General features: G+C 41.5%; 1 protein-coding gene across 2 annotated transcripts in view; it reads right to left on the bottom strand.

Moving 5' to 3' along the window:
* FBXW8 (F-box and WD repeat domain containing 8) overlaps positions 1–22843 on the bottom strand; it is a 116433-nt gene that overhangs the window by 53733 nt on the left and 39857 nt on the right. For both annotated transcript variants that reach the window (XM_012756547.2, XM_012756546.3), the window contains exons 4-5: positions 21347–21435; positions 7523–7680 (exon numbers count right to left, since the gene is read on the bottom strand). In XM_012756547.2, coding sequence (XP_012612001.1) covers positions 7523–7680; positions 21347–21435 — 247 coding nt within the window. The remainder of the gene's footprint in view (positions 1–7522; positions 7681–21346; positions 21436–22843) is intronic.

The raw sequence follows: 22843 nt of genomic DNA, 5'->3' as shown, positions 1-22843 counted from the left end.
CTTCCTCAGACTGGTTTCAAACTCCTGACCTCGAGCAATCTGCCCGCCTTGGACTCCCAGAGTGCTAGGATTACAGGCATGAGCCACCGTGCCCGGCCTATTCCTTAAATTTTTAACCTCAACTGTAATCAAATGGAACAGCAACTTTGAATGTATGCATCATGCTACATACTATTAAATATCAGTTTTCAGTAAAACTATTCCCAATAAACCAAAGGATTAACACTAAATTTTGTATCATAAATTCAATGTGTCACTGTCTTCTACATGAGAAAAATTATTTTAAGTTATTCCCACTACGAACTTCAAAAAGATATAGTTATCCTAGAAACTGGTCATCTGCTAGTCTGTGCCTAATAGCATGAAAACTTCCCTTCCCAGTGTTTCTGGGAATGTGAGAGCTTGCAGATCCCTAAGAATTCATCTGTGCACCCCTCAGCATGAAGAACAATTCATTACAAGGTCAATACGGGCACGCAGGTGATCGATCACTAGGTGCCAACAGGCTGTACATATGAAGTGCAAATTCAGATACCGTAATCCCAAAGCACAGCTCAGTCACAGGGTCAAAGATCTAGGTTATTTTTTAGTATTGCCATAAAAATAAAAACATAGATTTTTTAAAAAATTCCTAGAGATCCCACAACTCCTACCTAAGGCCATATCTGTGGACTCCCATGTGAGGAACACTGCCCCATTATTCCGTTATAACGCATATTCTGTCCAAAGTATATATAAGTAAGTATAATTTGAAGCTCTTCTCACTATAGAAAAACGTTCAAAACAGGATTTTCATTCAGCAACTTCCTCCATCACATAATGTGGTCTCTATCTATGGCTTGTCTATGAAACAAAATCTAATATCCTAGAACATGCCAGGTGGCAGTCAACTACAAAGTTCAATGCCCTACGAAAGACTTCCTAAACACCAAAACCACCTAAATTCAGAACCCTGCATTTAAATTTTTAAATTTTCCTTTGAATATCTTTAAAATGTGAGCATTCCTACTGTTAAATAAAAATTGGCTAAGTTCATAAATGTACTCTATCCTTTAGAAGGACTATACCTGGTATTTTTTGAGTTTTGTTAAAGAGGCGTTTCATTCTGTTTTGTTTGCCGAGTGTCTGAATAAGAAGTACTCCTAGACCTAAGGGTAGGCAAAGGTATCAGGCAAGAATGGATTATTGAAACTTTTAAGAGAAAAATGACCGGAAAAGAAAGGTACTGACAAAAACCGAAATTCTCCACAATCTAGTCAATTGTCCTAGCCATTTCCCAAGCAGTGCTTCAGCATGTTAAAATCCACTTCTAAAATTTCAGTGTTCACAAAGGGGTGGTGGTGAAGTTGTACATTGCATTCAAAGGTCATGCATCACCTTCAAGTGTCATCCTCAATATACATCAGCAAAACTATTAAGAACTGATTTTTTATTAAACATGAAATTATATATAAAACTTTAGAAACAGTCTTCACAGCCATCTAACTAAAACATGGTCCTACTGTTCACTGCTAAAACGAAGCTTGAGAGACTCACTCCCATCCATTGTTCATATGTCATTAAATGAGAAATCACAGTCACTTCAGCCCAGAGCAGGCAGAGTCCCAGACAATGGAGCATGTGTGTGTTCAGACGATTGTTCTGGGAGTGCTGCAGAAGTGGATAAGCCACTTTGCCTTGCTTGATGGCACCACATAAAGAGGACTGTTGGCTGTCCCATCTAGGTTTCCACGTGCTAATATACACTGGATCTTGTCTCTCTTCTCTCCACTGACGGGGACAAATAAGAACTTCTTTGCACCTAAGAAGTGTGTAATCTCATTTCTCACCAAAGAGTAAGCTTTCAAGACAAACTCTGTGTCGAGCACTCTGCCATTCCCTAATGCTGTGGCGCCAGGCCAAAGGCAGGCAAGCATGGAGCAGATGGAGTCCTGGCAAGGTCTCCACTGTCCCTGCATTAGCAGCATCTGCTCATTACTCAGAACCTTCGCCTGCTTTATCTAATGCTCCAGGAAAAGCATTTTGATTTGATTCATTTCGGTACGGTAACGTGCAACACAATTAGTGGTAAAATCAAACTGGAGGACGGCCAGTGCTGACAATCGGAAACAAGGCAGAAGAAATATGAGGCCAGTGGGTTGGAATTCAAAAAAATCACAACTGTGGATCACCTTGCCAAATCTCAACACCCCAGGTGCGTGTACACTGTTCCTGCAGGGCAAGGAGGCTAAAAAGAATGGAGGGATGACTTACTTTCTCCCCCTGGATCCTCCTCCCATGGAGACTGCGTGTGTAGACTACCGAGGGGGTCTCTGTGGCTACAGAGCTTCACTTTGGCATAACCAGAGAGCTAAAGTTCATTAACTCATTTTATTATCTTATTCTTCTTTTCTGTGGGCACAGTCACGAATTTTATACACAAAGCTAATTTCCTTTTTGCCATGTATTTGCCTAAGAAGTGCTAGTTAGCTGCTCCTGGAAAAGAATGATATAAAAATGTGGGTTTGACTATCTGATTCTGTCTTTGGCCAAAAGTAGCTATTCATGAAAATTTTGGTATAAATATCATAGTGTCAATCTGCTAAACTGAAGTGAGAGCAAAGATAAAGCCACCTGAAGTCTGAGGAAAGAATGAGAAGTTGTTTATCACAGAAATAGTAACTGCCCAGATCAGACTGGTAAAACAAGCTCAGTATGAGAGAGATGAAAGAAAACACAAGAGCTCTTATAAAAGAAATAACCTTTAATACCAAAGTGAACTTGAGACAAAAACCAAAGATTTCACTGTAAACACTGCAGCCTTGGAGGATCTATAGATTTTACCTAATTGTAGAGTAACTGTCTCCCTGAACATGATATGAAACCCAAAAGGACTGATAAACTTAACGATGTAAACTTAAACTGCCAGACAGACCAACTGAAACAGAACATAAAAGTCATGAAACAGACCCAGACACAAAATGAATCTTATATCTAAAAGCTTATAAGGCAGCGCCTCAAACCAGGAAGGTAGAGAAAGAAGGGCTTTCTAAGGAGGCTGGAAAAAAGATATTCTTGGATCCTTATCTCATACTAACTCAGAATGAATTCTATATTAAGCTAAAAACATTAAAAACCAGCCATAACAGTAATAGGAAAAAAAAAACAAAAACAGAAAAACAGAAGAAGAAAGGAGGAACTAGGGCCAGGTGCACTGGCTCATACCTGTAATTCTAGCACTCTAGGAGGAAGGATGATCACTTGAGCTCAGGAGTTCAAGACCAGCCTGAGCAAGAGAGAGACCTCATCTCTACTAAAAATAGAAAAACTAGCCAGTCCCAGCTACTTGGTACTGGGGAGGCTGAGGCAGCAAGATCACTTGAGCCCAAAAGTTTGAGGTTGCAGTGAGCTATGATGATGCCACTGCACTCTAGCTAGGGTGACAAAGACACTGGAGAGGAGAGGGGAGGAGAAGTTAAGAGAAAAAACTGTAAGTAGCACATACACATATTTTAAAAATTCAACCCTCTCTCACAATAAGAGAAATTTAAATTAAAACTATATTCAGAGACCATTTCTTATCTATCAAACTGACAAATACCCAAAAGTATGAAACATAATTTGCTGGTAAAACTCTGAGGGTATGAGCATACCCGTACCTTGCTGGTAAGAGTGAAAAATAGTATAACCCCATCTGCATTTACCGTGACCCAGAATTCCCTTTTATAGGAAACCATCCCTCCTGTACTCACATGAAGTAATATCTGTACGAGGTTTTTCACTATGACATTGTTTGTAATAGCAAAAGATCAGACACAACATGACTATTCTTTAGTAAACCACAACAGTTGGACATAATGGACCACCACGTGATTGTGAAAATGGGCCATTCTCTTTACACTATCTTTCAAGATATGTGAATTAGTCAAAAAGCCAAGGTAGAATAATGTAAATAAGATGACAGCTTTTGTTTAAAAGGGGAGAGGGGAAATAAGGATATTCATATTTGCTTATGTTTGTAATACTGAAATACAAGGATATACAAGAAAGTAAAAAAACATGGTTACTTCAGAATGGAGTAGACAAAAATGGGTGGAAGCAAGACATCTCAATATGTAACTTTCTATTATTTTGATCTGAACCCTAAAAATGTATCAGTCAAAAATATTAAATTACAAAATACAACCCACTCACTTATGGCTAAAAAAATTAAAAACCAGTCATACACATATGCACATAAAACTACCTTTTACAAAAATAAACCATAAACAAAGTCTATCGAAGAATAAATGACAAACTGAAAAAATGTCTGAAATATATGTAGCAAAGGTTATTTTCTAAGCCCTTTTCTTAGAAAAGATAAAAACCCAAAAGAAAAAATGGAAAGAGACATGAACAAATAATTTGCAGAGAAAGAAATAGAACTAAAAACACAATGAAAAGATGTTCATATATACTTATATAATTAAAGAAAGGCAAACAAGGCAAGGCGCGGTGGCTCACGCCTGTAATCCTAACACTCTGCGAGGCCGAGGCAGGAGGATGGCTTGAGCTCAGGAGTTCAAGACCAGCCTGAGCAAGAGCGATACCATCTCTACTAAAAATAGAAAAAATTAGCTGGGTATGGTGGTGCACACCTATAGTCCCAGCTACTTGGGAAGCAGAGGCAAGAGGATCACTTGAGCCTAAGAGTTTGAGGTTGCAGTGAGCTATGGTGACGCTATGGCACTCTAGCCCGGGTGACAGAGCAAGACTCTGTCTCAAAAAAAGGCAAACAAAAACAACAGTAAAATACCATTTTCACATATCAGTCATGTAGGAAGAAACAGTCACTCTCATATGCTTTTGGTGAGACTAAACTGGCAAAACTTTCTTGAGGGCAATCTGGCAATATTTATCAGAACCTAAAGCAGCCGTAGCCTCCAACTCAGCAATCACTAGCACTTGAGTCCAGGGCTACACTTGCACAAGTCCATCATGGCATTTGTTCAAGGATATTGCTTGCAGCACTGTTTTCAAAGACAAAAATAAACAACTCAAATGCACATCAATACGGGCCCTAATAAATAAATTATAGCACAGATACATAATGCAATATTACACAGGCATTAAGAATAAAGTTTACCCTATAAGTGCTAATATGGAAGATCACCAGTATGTGTTACGAGGTGAAGAAAGGTACAGAAAAGTAAACAGAGGGGGCCCAACGTGAAAGATGAGAGAGGGCCTAGAAGTGTGGGGAGAGCGAGGAACATTCCAACTTCTTTTTGGATATATTTTCTTTGACGTTTGATATACATTTTTGCTCTATTTGAATTTTATTTTTTGATATTGAATTTTTTTTTTCAGTCTCATTCTGTTGCCCAGGCTATAGTGCTGTGTGTCAGCCTGGCTCACAGTAACCTCAAGCTCCTGGGCTTAAGCGACCCTCATGCTTCAGCCTCCCAAAAAACTGAGACTACAGGCGTGTGCCACCACACCCTAATTTTTCTATTTTCAGTAGAGACGGGGTCTCACTTTTGCTCAGGCTTGTCTGGAACTCCTGAGCTCACCAAATCCTCCTGCCTCAGCCTCCCAGAGTGCTAGGATTACAGGCATGAGCCACCAGACCCAGCCAAATTTTACCAATTTTTAAAATCAAGTATTTAAAATATATTTTGGCAATTACTTGCCAAGCATTTACCAAAGAAAGTAGATTCTTCATCATATCTACATTGTTTGCCAATATTTCTGTGCAACAATGGGGATGACAGCAACAAAAACAATTCTAACCAACAACATAAGGCCAGCAGCAGGCCCAGTATGGTGGCCCATGCCTATAATCCTAGGACTCTGGGGGGCTGAGGTAGGAGAATCGCTAGAGCTCAGGAGTTCAAAACCAGTCTAAGCAAGAGCAAGGGAGACACTGTCTCTACTCAGAAAAGAAAATAATTAGCCAGGCGTGGTGGCGTGCACCTGTAGTCCCAGCTACCTAGGAGATTAAGGCAGGAGGATGCTTGAGCCCAGGAGTTGGAGGTTGCAGTGAGCTATCATGAGGCCACAACACTCCATCCCAGGCAATAAGAAAGACTGTGTCTCAAAAATAAAAATAAAAATAAAATAAAGCCAGGAGCAGCACACATGCATGTTACCTCAAGCTTTATTTTCAAGCTCACAAGATGAGAGATGTGGGCTACAAATAAATCAGGTGCACATTTCTACAAGCGCCTCTGTGTTTAGGGTCCATAATCAGCACCATCACTGCAGCATGGCCTGGGAGACACAGTCAGTTCTGGATTCACTGCCAACTTCAACCTCAAAGCAAATTATTTAGCTGGCTTCTTTGGATCTCAGTTTCCCCATTTGTAGAAGAGTATGTGTGTGCACATTCATGTGTGTGAATGGCAGGGTGAGGATATGAAATGATTCTAAAACTGCATGATTCTACCTTAAAAGTACTGCAACCTTTACATAGGTGTTTTGGAAAAAAAACAAAAAAACTCACTGATAATTTGCAAAGTAGCAAATACGTTCAAGCTGCTCTTATGTTATCTATCCAGGATCTGAATAAACATATCTCAAATATTTAGAATAATTATGCCACAGTAAAAGCTTGGCTAAATTTGTATAGGCTGAAAAGAAAAACAGTGTCCACTAGTATCAAACCAAAAGAACAGAGTTCATGTTGCTAAAGTAATAAAAATATTTTCAAGATCTCACTAATTTTTATTTTAGAACAGCACGTGGATATAAAATTCCCCATACCCACTATAGTTTTGTCCCTCTGTGCCAACTGCTGATGTTACAACAACTCTAATGCCATGATCACAACACTAACATTCTGAAATACGTTGTGGGCCAACTTTCAGGCAAGTAGGGAAACAAAAGCTTTTGGCGATTCAAAACTTTACAATATAACAAGGGTTAGGAGCATGAGAGGCAGGTATATAGGATATCACACCATTGAAATTATTATCTGCATTAGCTATAACCTGTCAAGTATCTCTTTAAATAAGAGAAACTAGTTTTAGACTATTCTTACCTAGTTCAATAAACCCACGGCTGCTCAAAAAGAATTCTATCAGTGCCAAAGAGAAAATATATTATCATCAATAAATGCCAGGAAAAGGTAGGCATTGACTTTTATTTTTCTATTTCCATATTTGTCAATAGATTATCTATGCTATCCCCTTTTTACTATTCTCTTTGGGCTGAGCAGAGGCTACAGGAAAAGTAGGCCAAGTATATTTAATATTTTACACCAAACAAGTTATTTGCTTAAGATGGCTTGGCCAGCCTTGTGCCTGGCACTAACACCCAGCCTGACAGTTCCAGGAGGAATTAAACACCAGTTTTAATGGGTGCTGTGTTCCAACGCCTACTAATGCATGGAGGGTTACTGGCCAACTTCTTCACATAGAGGCAAAAGTGACTATGTGTGTGAACATGTGTGTGTGCCTACATGTACGTATGGAGGGATTACAGGGGGGAGCCAGCCACAGCTGCTTAATTTTTGTAAAGCTTTTTTTTTTCCTTAATAGGGAGGAGGGTTGTGGTTACTTACCATCCTCATAAGCCGCCACCGCCAGCGAGCTGTTTATCCTCACAAAGGAGACATATGGCTGCATTCCAGACTCATCCTCCTCATACTCTGATTCCAGGAAGGGGGCTACGTAGTCCCAGGTGCGGGTGTCCCACACTCTCACGTCCCCTGATGTATATCTGGAAAAGAAGGACATGCTTGGTTCCAGAAGGGGACTGAAGAACAGGGCCGTGGTGGGGGAAATGTGGAGGGCCTTAAAACAACAGAGGAAAAAGATCTGGTCGGTGTGGAACCACTCCTGCAGCACTGTTTAGACGAGTAATTCCAACAGGAGAAAATGTCAACTAGATGACAGAAGGCTGTGAATGCATTTCACATTCTCACAGCACAATGGTGACAATTTCAAATGAGAAAATGATAATAAGAAGTGGGTATCCAGATCTCCTTGCTTTTCCTTTTACACTATTATAAAAAATCTGCTACCGTAAGTGTTCCCACTAAAGGGATCGCTAACATATCTGTATAAGCAACACTATTTACCCACCAACACACACACACACACACACACACACACACACACACACGAAAGACAGAGAGGTGCTGCAGGGATACTAAGAACTAATGTCTTACAGGCACAGGCTTTCTAATACCTCATCCATGCATCAGATTTGACTGATTAAAGTCCCTGAAGACTCATTGATTTGCTGAAACAATTAAATCTTGACTTTAGCAGGCAGACAGTGCTGCCTTCTCATGAAAAGCTCTTGCTGAGTGCATGACACTCCCTAGTTTTGTCTACTTAGAAAACAGGAGCGCTCACTCTCTGCTATCACTACTGCCACTCCAACAAATGACTCTCTCCATCAAAGCCAAGGCAGGGCCAGAATCTGCTCAGACACAAGGCCCCTGGGATAATGGAATGGACAGATGATGAGATGGGGTGATGCCTGCCACTGGTATTTAAGTTCAGTTGCTTACATCTGCTACAGAGAGGTTCATTCCGCATGTAAAGCAACTGTGTGATATGGGGGCAGACAGGGAGAAATGTATCTAAGGCCTCAAGCTGTACCCACACAAACACGAAGACAGGCAGACAATTTTAAGGGGCTCACCGTCTTCCTGAGGCCCTAGCCACAGTTCCTTCAGGGTTTCTTTGTAGAACTGAATAAGATAACCTCTGAGATTCGTTGAATCACTGAAATCTATGATACGATACTTTTATGAAATAGCTATTGAAGATCAATCTCAGGTAAGATTCCTTGATAAAAAAAACTAAGAAGGCTCCGACTGAGGAGTGCCTCATTTACGAGTACTCCCCCGAGATTATGAAGCTACAGTAAACACATATATTACACAATCCAAAGGTCGTTCTGTCACACCAATTCTCCACCTTGGAAAACTTGGCTCTCTACTACAGGACGGCGACTGGAGTGTGTGTGTCCTACAGAGAGTGCAACTGGAGAGACAGGCTATCTGAAACTAGGTGCTGTACCCCTGCCCACTGATCCTCTAGTCAACAGAAATGCTCATAGCACAAGGGTCCTCGAGTCTGGCGATGCGCAAGCAAGGGCAGACGCTGACACCACTCCGGCCAAAGCACGGCCACCGGTTCCCAGGCTCTCACTCAGGCAGTGGTCCGTCCGATCACCCTTCTCAACGAGGAGCCCTATACCAGAACACATACCCCACTGCACCCAAAACAGTGGGCTCAACTTGACACCCTGAAAACAACTCAGGCCGTTCTCTGCAGTAAGGCCACTTGCTTAGCTACAGAGACACTGAATAGAAGTAACAGCTTGAATTTCTAGAGTGTGTGTGATTAGATTCATAAGGTTAAATTCTATGTGAAAGGAACTAGCTGATTCAGAAAAGAAGGATGGCAAAATCTTTCAGAAATACAGAGACTCAGTCTCCTGAGTAGCTGAGACTATAGGCATGCACCACAATGCCCGGCTAATTTTACGTATATATATATTTTTAGTTGTCCAGCTAATTTCTTTCTATTTTTTTAGTAGAGACGGGGTCTCGCTCTTGCTCAGGTTAGTCTCAAACTCCCTGAGATCAAACGATCCACCCGCCTGAACCTTCCAGAGTGCTACGATTATAGGCGTGAGCCACACGACGCCGGGCCTATGTGTGATTATCTTACTGTCTCCCTACCAACCTATAAGCCTCTGAGGTCGGGGTCTTGCTCACAGCTGTACATCTACTGACTAGAACAGTGGTCCCCAACTCCCGGTGCCATACCAAGGCCTGTCAGAGACCAGGCCACAGAGCTCTGTCCAACCCCCGTCGCCCCTCCTACACCCATCTATGGAAAAATTGGAACTGAGGGGGGTACACAGCAGGAGGCGAGCACTGGTGAGCATGTGAAGCTTCATCTATATTTACAGCCACTCCCCCCATCACTGTGTAAGAATTGTCTTCCATGAAAACGGTCCCTGGTGTCAAAAAGGATGGGGATCGCTGGACTAGAAGGACAACAGTCAGACGAGAACAGTGCTTGACACACACCCAGGGAGCCCTCTGTAAGGTCTTATCTCTTAATGCCTTATTGATAAAGGTATAATTATGAGGCCTACTAAAAACACTCCACAGAGGAGCTTCCAGCCCTCTCCCCAGCCTCACCTTCCCTTCCTTCGCAAGAGCCAGCCTCCAGACAAGCTTGTAAACACTCTTGCCTCTGAACCCCAGTCCATCGTCCACCGTCGTGGAGTGCTTTCCCTCCTCAGCACCAGCCTGTGGGGCTCCCACCTTGGCTGCACATCTGAACCACCTTGAATGCCTTTAAACTCCCTCTACTCTAGTGCACCCCAGACCAATTAAACCTAACTGTCGAGGGTGGGACCAGGCATCAGTGTTTTCAATGTGCAGCCCAGACTGAGAACCACTGACCTGGCCCGAACCTGCCAACCCCGCAAGGTCTAGCACGGACCCTCCCCTCCTCCACAAAGGCTTCCCTGACTCGACTACTACGCCCTTTATTTGAAGAAACGACATTTGTTGTTATATTCGATATGCATAGATCACGTCTCTGCGACTTGACTACAAAGCCCTCGTGAAGGCTCCGCTGTACCTCCACAACAGCTCCTTGCACACAGATGGACTCTCTGTAATAAGCACACAAAAATAAATGGCGATTAAAAGGGAGTGTCCACAAGTAACAACCTCACTGGCTTGAGGGGCACCCCTTCTTATTTCCCCAGCCCACCCTCCTGCGCTAATTATTAGCGAAACAACCAGAACGCACACATCGAGGTGCACTAGATTTCTTGCGCTTATTTCCAAACTGACTAAAATAATCTCTATAAAACATGGGATAAGCCAAATTATCCCAGTAAACATGACCTTCTCCATAGATACCTATTTCAATTAACTCTATTCTTCACGGCCAAAGAACATGGTAATAACATAAATGTTTTTGCTGCAAAATGACTCAGGAGGTAAAATATAAAAGACTCTGTCTCCTATACTGATGGAACAGAGACTAAATATCCTATTTCAGTGGGTACCGAGTTACAACTCAGCAGCATGCTCCCAAACTGAATGCACATGAAAGCCATATAGCATGAGAGTCAGACTCGGCATTAACGAACTTGTGCTAAAGAAAGAGACATTTTCAGGAGAGTAAAACATTGGTTGAGGCAGAAGGACTTGGACCAAACCCTAAATGTGATCTAAAAGTGCTTAACAACATTGGCCAGGAGAAGCAAGAACAGATATCGAATGGAGGTAGGGAAAAGGCTGATTTTTATCCAGAGCTCCAGATGTCTTTATTGCTGCCTAATGACAATTACACTCAACCAATTAAGACACCACTATGACAGTTGCATTGTCAGTAAGCCTTTGGACCCCAATGTTGATGGCTCTCTAATTAGTGTCTGTGCAAAGTACAACTGCAACTAATATACTAGCTGATGTAAGAACACTAAAGAAAAACTGAAGGAGAAAAAAGCCTTTTCCAAATGAGTAAGGATGTGCCGCAGCCCATGGCACGGGCCAGTGAAACTGTATGCTTTCCCAGTCTTTTCTACACTTGGCAAGGTTGAGTCTACCTCTAAATAAATAGGTCAGAGACCACAGCTGATTTCTTTTGTTGAACGAATGAGAGTAGAACATCTCTCAAGCTCGGCACACCAGAGCAATTGCCAATTTAAAATGATTTACCACCAAAGAGCTTTCATTAACTAGTAAGTTTCCAATAAGGAGACTACTTATTTAGACTAAGAGACTGAAAGAAACACTGTACAGCTAAAAACTACCTTTAACCTTTCTTCTTCATAAATACACAGCAGGGATTCCAATCCACTTCCACGTGCCAGCTCTTATTTGCTAAAAACAAATTTTTTCAAGGCTCTTCATAACAACCTGGGGGATTGTTTTAAAAATGCTCACAAGTAAGGTTAAGTGACTTACCCAAGGTCACAAGAAACATTTTAGTGGCACAGCTGGGATCAAAATGTGCCCCTCGTTTTTCTCAATCACTGCATAGGCAACAAGCCACTCTGCCTCCTAGGATGACAGTGTCTTTAAACAAATGCTGCTTTTAAGAACCATCTCCATTTAAGGGTAATATAAGGAATTTATTGTTCTCAATATTGTGACTCAGGCTTGCAGGACACAGTCCCAGACCTTAACTCATCAATCCTGCCACTGACTTGCAACTGGAAGGTGAAAAGCTAGCAGAACAATCTCAATATGCTGGAAGCAGGCCTGTGGGGCCAGGCAGATGCAAGCCGTCCTCCCACACTTGCTTCTCCGATGATGTAGAAGGAAAGCGAGAACAGCTGATAAAACGTCCCCCTCTACAGGATCCCACGCATACAGCCACCCCCAAAGGAAGTCACAGTTCTATCCTGATGAGTGCCTACAACAGCCAAGAGGAGCCTTATCATGAGGCCTCAGGTCAGAACAGCAAGTGTCAAATCCAACAAAGTGGTAGTGGCTGCCTACAGCCCTGTGTTGAGGAGGATTCTGAAACTGTATTCCATTCAGCTTACCAGAAAAATTAATGCTGTAATGGATTTTTAATGACCACAACTGGCTGGGGAGTGAGGAAGGCAGCACCCCTGCCCCATACAAAACTCTGCCTGGCCAAGTCCTAGAGATCTTTCTAGCCTCAGCTGAAATGCCACCTCCCAGGAGGAACCTGGCCCATGCTGAGCCTGTAAGAGGCACCTCTCCCTAGCGTGTTATGTGCCCTGCTCTTCCCCAACCCTCACGTCTCCCACACTGCTCTGGAACCACCAGTAATTTTACCCCTTGTCAGCCTGTAAACTCCCCAAAAGCAAGAGATGTGTATGGGTGTTCATCCCTGCTTAGTGAATGCTGACTGAATTAATGAATCTACTGACTTAAACCTAGAAGAGGGAAATGGGTTAAAGCCTACTGAGCAATTAGGCAGAGGCCCCTAAACCTACAGTGCCTGCATTTCAAGAAATGTTTTCAGGCCCTTAACATGCAGAGGGTTTTAAGAACTATCACTTGCTCCATAGTACCAAGATTACAAATCAATAAAGAGTATTTACTATTTTCTATGAAACATGATTGTGTTGTATTATGCAATTAACAAAATGAACTCAATCCCACAGTGCAGAGTCTTTCTGTGGAAATGCACTACTACAAACATCGAGTGGAACTTAAGACGCATCAATTGAAAAATAATGAACATCTTAATGGATCTTACGAGATACATGCACTACACACTTAAAACTGTTTTCCATACATCTTGGTTAATCACAATCAATAGAGTCAGAGTCAATGATGATTATGCAGAGTTATTGTAGCTGTGGCCCTTCCCATTATTCCTTGGAGAACCAGAGATGGATAAATGCCATCATGAGTTCACCAGTATTTATTAAGGATATTCTCGAACTCCTTCATTAAAGATATAATAAATGTAATGCTCTCTCCTCTAGTCACTTATCAATATCTTACCTCAGACTTATTTACCAGAAGAGCATGTATACTTCACAGAGGAAAATAAACAAACTTTAAAGTATTTTTAAAAAGAGGTCACTAACGGACAATGATCAAATTCCTTATGGGAAACAGTCCAATGCCATAATAGGCAATAGCAAAAATCTACACAAAACAAGGCTGAACGTTTTTTAAAAAGGAGAAAGATGGCAAGCATGTCCTTAGTAAGTGTATGTGTGAAATTTTTCTAATACAACTTTATCAACAATCTGTACTTAGAAAGTATCAGTTATCTCAAGAGCCTCAAAAAATCCACTGGTATTATTCTTTATACATTCACACAAAGCTAGCAGAGTATTAGAAACATTATCCTTGAGCACTTCTGTTCCTCAATAGAAAATATTTTAAAATTTAGGGTAAATATAAACTAATTCATATTGAGGCACTATAATAAAGAAAAAATGGCTAAACGCAAGGTATTTCAAGTTACCTTAGGTGACTACATTTAAACTGATATTTTCCAATAGTTCTTAATTATAAACAATGATAAAATTCTACTAAAGCATCAACAGGCAAACTGAACCAAGGAGAGATTCAGACACCAGATTTTACATATATAAACCCCAAGTCCCAAATTTGCCTTCCTGTCTACAGAAGACTGGAAACCCTCTCAACTCTTATGTCCAGGTTGTGTGGACAGAGCTATTAAAGATAAAAAACACATATGAATCAGGTCACACTGGGCAGCTGAAGCAGTAGCCAGAATTCACTTGGTAGCTAGAGAGGAGTGGGCAGTTTTGTCATATACCTACTTGAGCACACTTGCCTCAAAGGGAATGAGACAAAAACGGGACTACTGAGTATTTTTAGGGAAAGAAGAAAACTAATATTTTACAACATTAAATGATACAGTTCTCCCTCCAACCACATTTGGCAGAGGAGAAACATGGATACACACTTGCTGTTCCTTCCAGTAAAGGCAGGAGCTATGCCAAAAAGGCAGATCACATCAGCAGAAATGAGGGAGAAAACATTTAGTAGGGGCAATGAAAAAAACCTGAACACAAAGAGGATGCTTAATATATTTTTAAATTGAAAGGGGAGAAAAATGGTCCTCTAATGTGAATAGAAAAGTATGTTTTCTTATGCAAACTGAAATGCTTCAGCCTTATGAATCTTAAGTAACAAGGAGGGACTTTATTGCAAAACACCACCATACTCCTGGGCATCTGATAAAAGCTTTTGGAGAACTAATAGCTTAATGGTTAGCAGAGCTGGCACAGGGGCCTCCAAAGAGCTCCAGGTTTTACCTGAGATGCTCTCGTTCACTAGGTGGCTCTCCTTCACTGCATACAGCAAACTACACCTAGCCTGACACCTTAGGTTTTCTACTGTGACCCTCCTGAACTCATGATGTCATCTGTTTGCCACACTCAACTTCCAGAGTGTAACGGGGAGAGCAGTCCAAGCATCACAAACAGAACAGAGATATTCTCTTATCCCCTTTTCTTCTATTCTTTTTCCTCCAGGAAAAACATGAAACCTTAAAAACATTCTAAAATTCTAAGAGCTGTCACCACCAAAGTGCAAAACAAAACAAAGAAACAAACAAAACACACGTTTACTGATCACTTATCAACAAACTTTCTAGATAGTACCTCTTCTTCCAAAACACAAGAAAAACACACACTAAACCTCACTAGCATTTCAAGAGGTCCACAGAGAAAATGCAGACAGACGCTTAACTTTTTTTTTGAGACAGAGTCTCACTTTGTTGCCTGGGCTAAAGTGCTGTGGTGTCAGCCTAGCTCACAGCAACCTCAAACTCCTGGGCTCAAGCAATCCTCCTGCCTCAGCCTCCCGAGTAGCCAAGACTACAGGCATGCGCCACCGTGCCCAGCTAATTTTTTTTATTTTTTTAGTTGTTTGGCTAATTTCTTTCTATTTATAGTACAGACGGGGTCTCATTCTTGCTCAAGCTGGTCTTGAACTCCTGAGCTCAAGCAATCCTTCCACCTCGATTTCCGAAAGTGCTAGGATTACAGGCGTGAGCCACCATGCCTGGCCCAGATGCTTAACTTTGAAAGACAAATGACTGATTCTGTAGAGATTGGTGACTTCTGAACACAAATTTTCTCAAGTTAAAGAAATGGGAAATTTTAGCTGAAAAACCAAAGTAAATGTTGTGTCTGAATGGCTCAGTCACAGTTAGGAATAAGTTAGGATGAGGAATGCCCACTTATCTCACCAGCAAAGATGACAATTAACTGGTGCGGCTGTTTTTCTGTGATGCTACATCCCTGCCAAAGGGGCCAACTGACACCACAGGAAGGTGAGTGTGAGGGCCAGAGAAGGAGCTCAAAGAGTGCAAGGAAGTTCATGGAGTGTGGGGTCACCAAAGGAGAACTTTCCTTCCATACACACTTTCCTCAGTTTCCTGGCTACTGGGACTGAGGTTAGGCTCTGAGGGCACAAAGATGCTTGACACAGCGTCCCCACCATTTCGAGGGCTAAGTCAATAGGACCGAAGTCTGCTAGCAGGCTGGAAAGGACAAGCCAAGAAAAGGCCATTGGTTCGTTAACCAAAAGGTCAGTGGTGACCTCGGAGTGTGCAGCACGGTGGAAGAGCTGGGATGGAAGCCAGCTTGTGGGAGGTTAGACGGGGAGAGGAAAGAAGGGAGGCGGGGGAGGGGCGTGCGCTCTTATTACATACAACACTGACAAGAAGATGACAGGGATGGTTTGGAGACTTCACATCATAAAGTTAAATTGGAAAAAAGCTGAGGATTATAAAAAGTATTTTTAAACAATTTATTAATCTGAAAAATCATACTAATTCATTCCCCTAAATCCAGTAATTCCACTTATGGGACTCTAGCCTAAAAAATAATCAGGAATGTTAGACTAGGAGAGGATGATGGAAGAACTCTTTATTTTTATACACTTACATGGAATTTAAAGTTTCTACAATAATTTTTTTTTTTTTTTTTTTTTGAGACAGAGTCTCGCTTTGTTGTCCAGGCTAGAGTGAGTGCCGTGGCGTCAGCCTAGCTCACAGCAACCTCCAACTCCTGGGCTCGAGTGATCCTTCTGCCTCAGCCTCCCGAGTAGCTGGGACTACAGGCATGTGCCACTATGCCCGGCTAATTTTTTATATATATATATCAGTTGGCCAATTAATTTCTTTCTGTTTATAGTAGAGACGGGGTCTCGCTCTTGCTCAGGCTGGTTTTGAACTCCTGACCTTGAGCAATCCGCCCGCCTCGGCCTCCCAAGAGCTAGGATTACAGGCACGAGCCACAGCGCCCGGCCTACAATAATTTTTAGTTTAATAATTTTGGCCAGGTGCGGGGGCTCACACCTGTCACCCTAGCACTCTGGGAGGCTGAGGCAGGAGAATTGCTTGAGGCCAGGAGTTCAAGACCAGCCTGAGCAAGTATGAGATCCCATCTCTACAAAAAATGTAATAGAAAAATTATCTGGGCATGGTGGCCCGCAGCTGTAGTCCCAGATACTCAGAAGGGTGAGGCAGGAGGACCCCTTGAGCCCAGGAGTTTCAGGCTGCATTGAGATATGATGATGCCACTGCACTCTAGACCAGGTGACAGAGCAAGACCCTGTCTCAAAAAAAAAAAAAAAAAAAAAAGGAAGGTTTAATAATTTTTAAAGATTTGTAGTACTAAAAAGGAGAAAAATCTGCACACTTCTATACATAAAATATTCATTATATACACAAAACCAAATATAGGCAATGGTTTTAATGTCCACTACTAGGGGAGTAAGAAAATTAGGATTCTAGGAGCTTTTGCTACAAATCAAAAAATAAAATAATGAGAAGTATGTAATAACATGAAAAAAATTTCAGAGCAGTGAGGAGAACAAGGCCACAATATAATGTAGGCTATATTATGTAAAAATAGGCAAAGAAAAACAAATTGAAAACCAGATACACCAAAAGTCATCATTGGGGTTGTGTTACATGCAAGGATTTAGATGGCTTTCTCCTATTTTTCTAACATTGTTGAAAAACAGCATGGCTTTACCACCGCTTTTATTCTTTAAAAGAAAAGAAATATACATGCCACAAAAGAAAAACCAAAATGACAATATAACATAGTAGGTTTCCGAGCAGCCAACGCAGGCTGGAGAAGCGAGCCGCTCCGCTGCCCGGCTCTGTGCGCACGTGGATGTGACAAAAGCACAGCAGAGCGGCCCGGCGCTCCGCACCCATCCTGGCTCTGAGCCACCTCCGCCTCACACAAAATGAGGATTCTGGAACAGATCATCTCTGAAATTCCGTCCAGGTTTAAAACTGTATGCTTCTAAGTTGAAAAAACTAGAAACTTAGAGAACAGACAAGAGAAAGTAGGCATTTCTCCAGTTTCCCACATAACATGTAGTATATAGGTGGCAGGAGGAATCTGTATATTAAATTTTAATGCTTATTCCACAGAAAACAGTATACAATTAATGAAATATTACGTACCACCTCTAGTTTTTTTTGAGACAGAGTCGCACTCTGTTGCGTGGGCTACAGTGCCGTGGTGTCAGCCTAGCTCACAGCAACCTCCAACTCCTGGGCTCAAACGATCCTCCTGCCTCAGCCTCCCGAGTAGCTGGGACTACAGGCATGAGCCACCATGCCCAGCTAATTTTTTTTTCTAAATATATTAGTTGGCCAATTAATTTCTTTCTATTTTTTTTTTAGTAGAGACGGGGTCTTGGTCTTGCTCTCGTTCAGGTTAGTCTCAAACTCCTGAGCTCAAACGATCCTCCCACCTCAGCCTCCCGAATGCTAGGATTACAGGCTTCAGCCACCGCACCCGGCCACCACCCCTAGTTTTAAAAGATGCTTACAAATTACTGGAAAGAAAACACAGTAGATGGCTATAAAGTGAAAAGATATTTCTAAATAAAATAACAACGTAAACAGAAATATTTACGTGAAGCCATGAGGCTGCATGCTTAGCTGCCCTAAAGACAGAGAATCATTGCAGAAAATCACTTCTCTAGGAGTCAAGAGACAAGCAGATACTAGGGGGGGAGGTTATCAGGCTGGAGTGCTACAGAAACCTCTGGAAGGAGACGGGACTGGACTGGGCCTTAATGGGTACTGGGTTTCTTTTGGGGGCGATGAAGATGTTCTGGAATTAGTGGTGTTGGTTGCACAACCTTGTGGATTTACTTAAAAAAAAAATCACCCAATTGTACACTTTGAAAGGGTGAATTTTATAGTATGTGAATTATACAGTCATGAACTGTTCAATAATGGATACATTCTGAGAAATGCTTCGTTAGCATTTGTTGTTGTGCAAACGCCATAGAATATTCTTACACAAACCTAGATGGCTACTAGGCTACTACACAGCTAGGCTACGTGGTACAGCCACCATCATATGCGGGGCCTGTTGTTGACTAGACTGTCCTTATGTGGTGCATGATTGTATTTTACCTTTAAAATAAATAAATAAATGTGGTCAGAAGTGACTAAATAGAACAGTGTGGGGGGAAAAAAACCAAAAGGACTCTTGAGGAGAGTAATCAGAAAAAAGGTAGGCTGGAAACAAATGTCAAAGAACATGGAACATCGGGAAAATGTAAGTGGAAATTACTCACTAGATACTTTACTAAGCCAAAACCTATGGACAAAAGGGTGAAGGTTCAAATGCTTTGAGAAAAATGCCTGCTTCTCTTCTGGAAAAACAAGCCTCAGGCAGGCAGGGGCCAGGTCCTGTTCACATGATAGGTACCCGAGGGTCTGTCAGGTGAGTTTATGAGTGAATGGCTATTTTAAGGTTACTCTAGTTTTGTGTGACGAGAGTAAGGAAGAACCAAGACTGGGTCGACTGTGAGGCTACTTACAGTTTAAGCCTATGCAACATGACCCCCCAAAAAACCAGGAACATTTATAGAGAAGTGAAAAGGTGAGGAGATTTTCCAACCTCTCCATCAAGGATATAAAATACACTTATTAGGTTTAAATGCAAAAATTTTCTATAGTTTAGTGCTAAATACAAAAAAACTAAGCCTCTGAATAGATTCCACTTGTAGAAAAGAAAGAGAAAAGGGAAGAGAAGAAAAAAATAAGAGAAATGCAAGGTAAGTACAAGAGAAAGAAGTGGTGAGGCAGCCACTGTCTCTTTAAGAAGCTCCTTGGAGATACATAACTGTAGAAAGCCTGGTGAATACAACATTGATTGGGAATGAGGTAACCACAAACACCGCTGTCTCAAATGAAAAGGGATTCAAGATCTGACCCAGAAAACAAGCATCGTAACCACCAGATAAAATTTTAATGATAAACACAAGATGGTCTACATATACAAGCAAGACTGAAGTATCTCAGGCTAAGCCATAAACATAAGGTTCTCTTAGAAAGAGGAGCCATGAGGAGCCTCTCTGACCTACAGATCAAGTTTCAACCTATTGATCCACAAAACTCTGCCATCGCTTTGCTTTGTGCTGGCATAATCTGTAATGCTGAACAGACCTCGAGGGAGCAGAGAGGCAGGGAAAGACGGACTGGCATCTTCACTTGCAGTGGGCCTGCCTTTCAGAGGTTCCATGTCCAGATATGAAATTCATAATTAGCTTTAAGATTAAAGTCTCTCTTTTATCTCACATTTCTCTTTATAACTCTTTCAGTCCAATCCCAGCACTCTGTCCTCAAGTGTCTTCTTACACACTAGGCGGAGACCCCTTTAAGCTAGAATGACACAAGTAGCTTTTGGAGTTACCACCAACTGCAGAATTCGGGGGGGGGGGGGCAGGACCTTGCGTATCAGGAGCACTTAGGCCCATGTTTTTGCAAAAGGTACAGTAGCCCAATGCGTACTGATAACTGGATGGACAGAATTCCAGATTTCGGGTCCACTAATCTTTATAAAATAATAGTTCTACAGCACTCCCAGGAAGGGCATTAACCCCTAACTCATAACCAGTGAAACAGAAGCCGAAGGAAAGCCTTACTCCTGGGCATATCTTGTTTAAAGCAAAAATACTTTTTCATAGGCACTGGATACCACAAAATATTAAAATAATCTCACTGTTGGGAATTCAATTCAAGTGGTGCTCTTTTTTAAAGAATCCTGCTTAAGGAAATTTTTTTATTTAAAGAAAAAGACTCAACTACTACTAAGTTTTTAAGCCCAAGGTTTATCTTTGTTTTCCTGCAGGCAGGAACCTCCCTGAGGTGGCTCACTCCAAAGCAGATCCAAACTTGGAAATTTAAGTGTTCTGGTCTCCAATTTATGGCATTAAGCGTACAATTTGAGACGATGCTTCAATGTACCTTCCTGATTCAAAAAGAAAACAGATCTTATTGTATGTTAAAGAAATACAGAAATGTACCTCTGCAGCAAAACATGAAGAATTGATGACAGTGGTTTTTAGAACAAAAGCCAAAGGAATTTACAGAAACTAAATTAAATGTCTTGGCAAGGGAGACAAATAAAAAGCCTATTTCAGGAGAGCTTAAACAGCAAATACCTACTATGCGGTGGGTGTGGCGGAGAGAAAAGATCATATGTGGCCACAAAGGCTTCAGAACAAGAGAATAAGAACAGGACCTGTTTGTGCCAACACTTAATATTTTTGCTTGACTTTTTTATGTCTTCATAAAATACAAACTGTTTGCCTTAATGAAAATCTAACATAACATGCCACAAGAGTGACTTAAAAGCTGGAAGACATATTGAGACAAATGGACTACAGACGCACTCTCTGCACAACGTGCTTCTCGCCACTCGCTTCCGAGCGCTCCCATCCCGGGGAACAGAATCACAGATTTTCCGTCTTCAACACGGGCTGTAACCGAGGAAGGGACAGACTCTCAAGGAAAGATAAGGTCACTAGGACTCCGAGGGCGGTACATGAAAAATGGAAGACCTTCAGACAAAAGCACTAAGTGAAAATGGTTTTGCTTACCCAGCAATGACAACACCATCGTGAGAATGCACGTCACATAACACTGCGTCAGGAACGTGTTCCAGCTCACTCACGGCACCTTTGCGGTTCTGCGTAAGGAAAAGGGGATGAAGTTTATACTATTCTTGGGATAGCCAAACACAAAGCATTTCGCTTTCATCACATTCCACAGTCACTTTCTATGGCACGTACGGTACTGCATTCAAAGTTATCCGGGCATTCAAAAAGACAAAGACGCTTTTACTTAAGCATCTTTAATGTTAATAGCTTAACGTGTTAAGCTATTAAGCATGTCCAAGTTACCATACATACATAAAGGCACAGAACTAGAGGGCACGGGATGTGAGACACTACCCCTGCCCCTGCCCCAGAGATTACAGAATATAAAGCAAATATGTGCTCACAAATAACTACAGTCCACAGCAGGCTGGTAAGTATCTGCTAGTAGTGGCAAGTATGTGAAGAAGTGTATAACATGTATTAAAAAGTTCAGTTCAGCAGAGAGAAGGAATCTGATGATGCATTACCTGTTAACTCTCAGAATAAAATGAAAAATTATATACAGACAGGCAAAGATCAGGATAGGGAAAAAGAGAAGAAGAGATGACATTATTTCTAATTGAGAAGTCAGTGGCTTCATGGAAACAGTATTTAAAGGAAACCCTAAAACCTAAACATAGGTTGCTCCTAAGGAAGAGAACTGGGTGTTAGCTGGAGAGAAGCAAGAGAAAGATGCGTATTCTACTACAATCTGTGACTTTTGAATTATTTTGCCATGATAATTTATTATCGATTCAGAAAATATATATAAAACATTTTTAAAATAAAAAATAAAGAGACTGTGTATTTACACATGGGAGGTTGAGAAGAGTGGAATAGTTAAGTCAAAAAGCAAGCATGAATAAATGTATTCAAGAATACCAAGTATGGGGGGAGGCGGGTAAGGGCAATATACATAACCTTAACATTTGTACCCCCATAATATGCTGAAATTAAAAAAAAATAATAATAATCCATAATTTTGTTGGATGGGCACAAGGGTTAGAAATAGCCTAAGTCCCAAGCACAGTTTCTTGCGCACAGGAAGTGTTCAGTAAGTGGTAGCTACTATTATTATTTCTGTTATTAGGAAAATGATGATGACATCAATTCCATTAAAATCAGCATTTATTAAGCACCTCGACACCAGAAACTGCACAAGATCATCTGCATAATGATCTTACTTAACCCAAAGACCTTAAGTCTAAGGCTGAGGGACAAAACTGGACATATCCAAGTGGAACTGTCCTGCTAGCAGTTATAGGGAGGAAGGGAAGGATTTGAGAGTCACCTGTGTAGGGGCCACAAAGTTACAAGAACAGAAGAGCTTTTTGGAGGGAAAAGGTATTGAAAGAGAAGCAAAGGGCCTAAGATAAAAACCTGTGTGATTAGGGCATTTCCTAATTTCCGTCCTGTGGCTTCCCTCCCCTCATGGGCTCCAACCCCACACTGGTATTC

Source organism: Microcebus murinus, chromosome 22 (genome assembly GCF_040939455.1).
Source record: "Microcebus murinus isolate Inina chromosome 22, M.murinus_Inina_mat1.0, whole genome shotgun sequence".
NCBI classification, from domain to species: Eukaryota; Metazoa; Chordata; class Mammalia; order Primates; family Cheirogaleidae; genus Microcebus; species Microcebus murinus.
The sequence above is the reverse complement of the archived record's forward strand: the minus strand, read 5'-3'. Positions and strand labels throughout refer to the sequence as shown.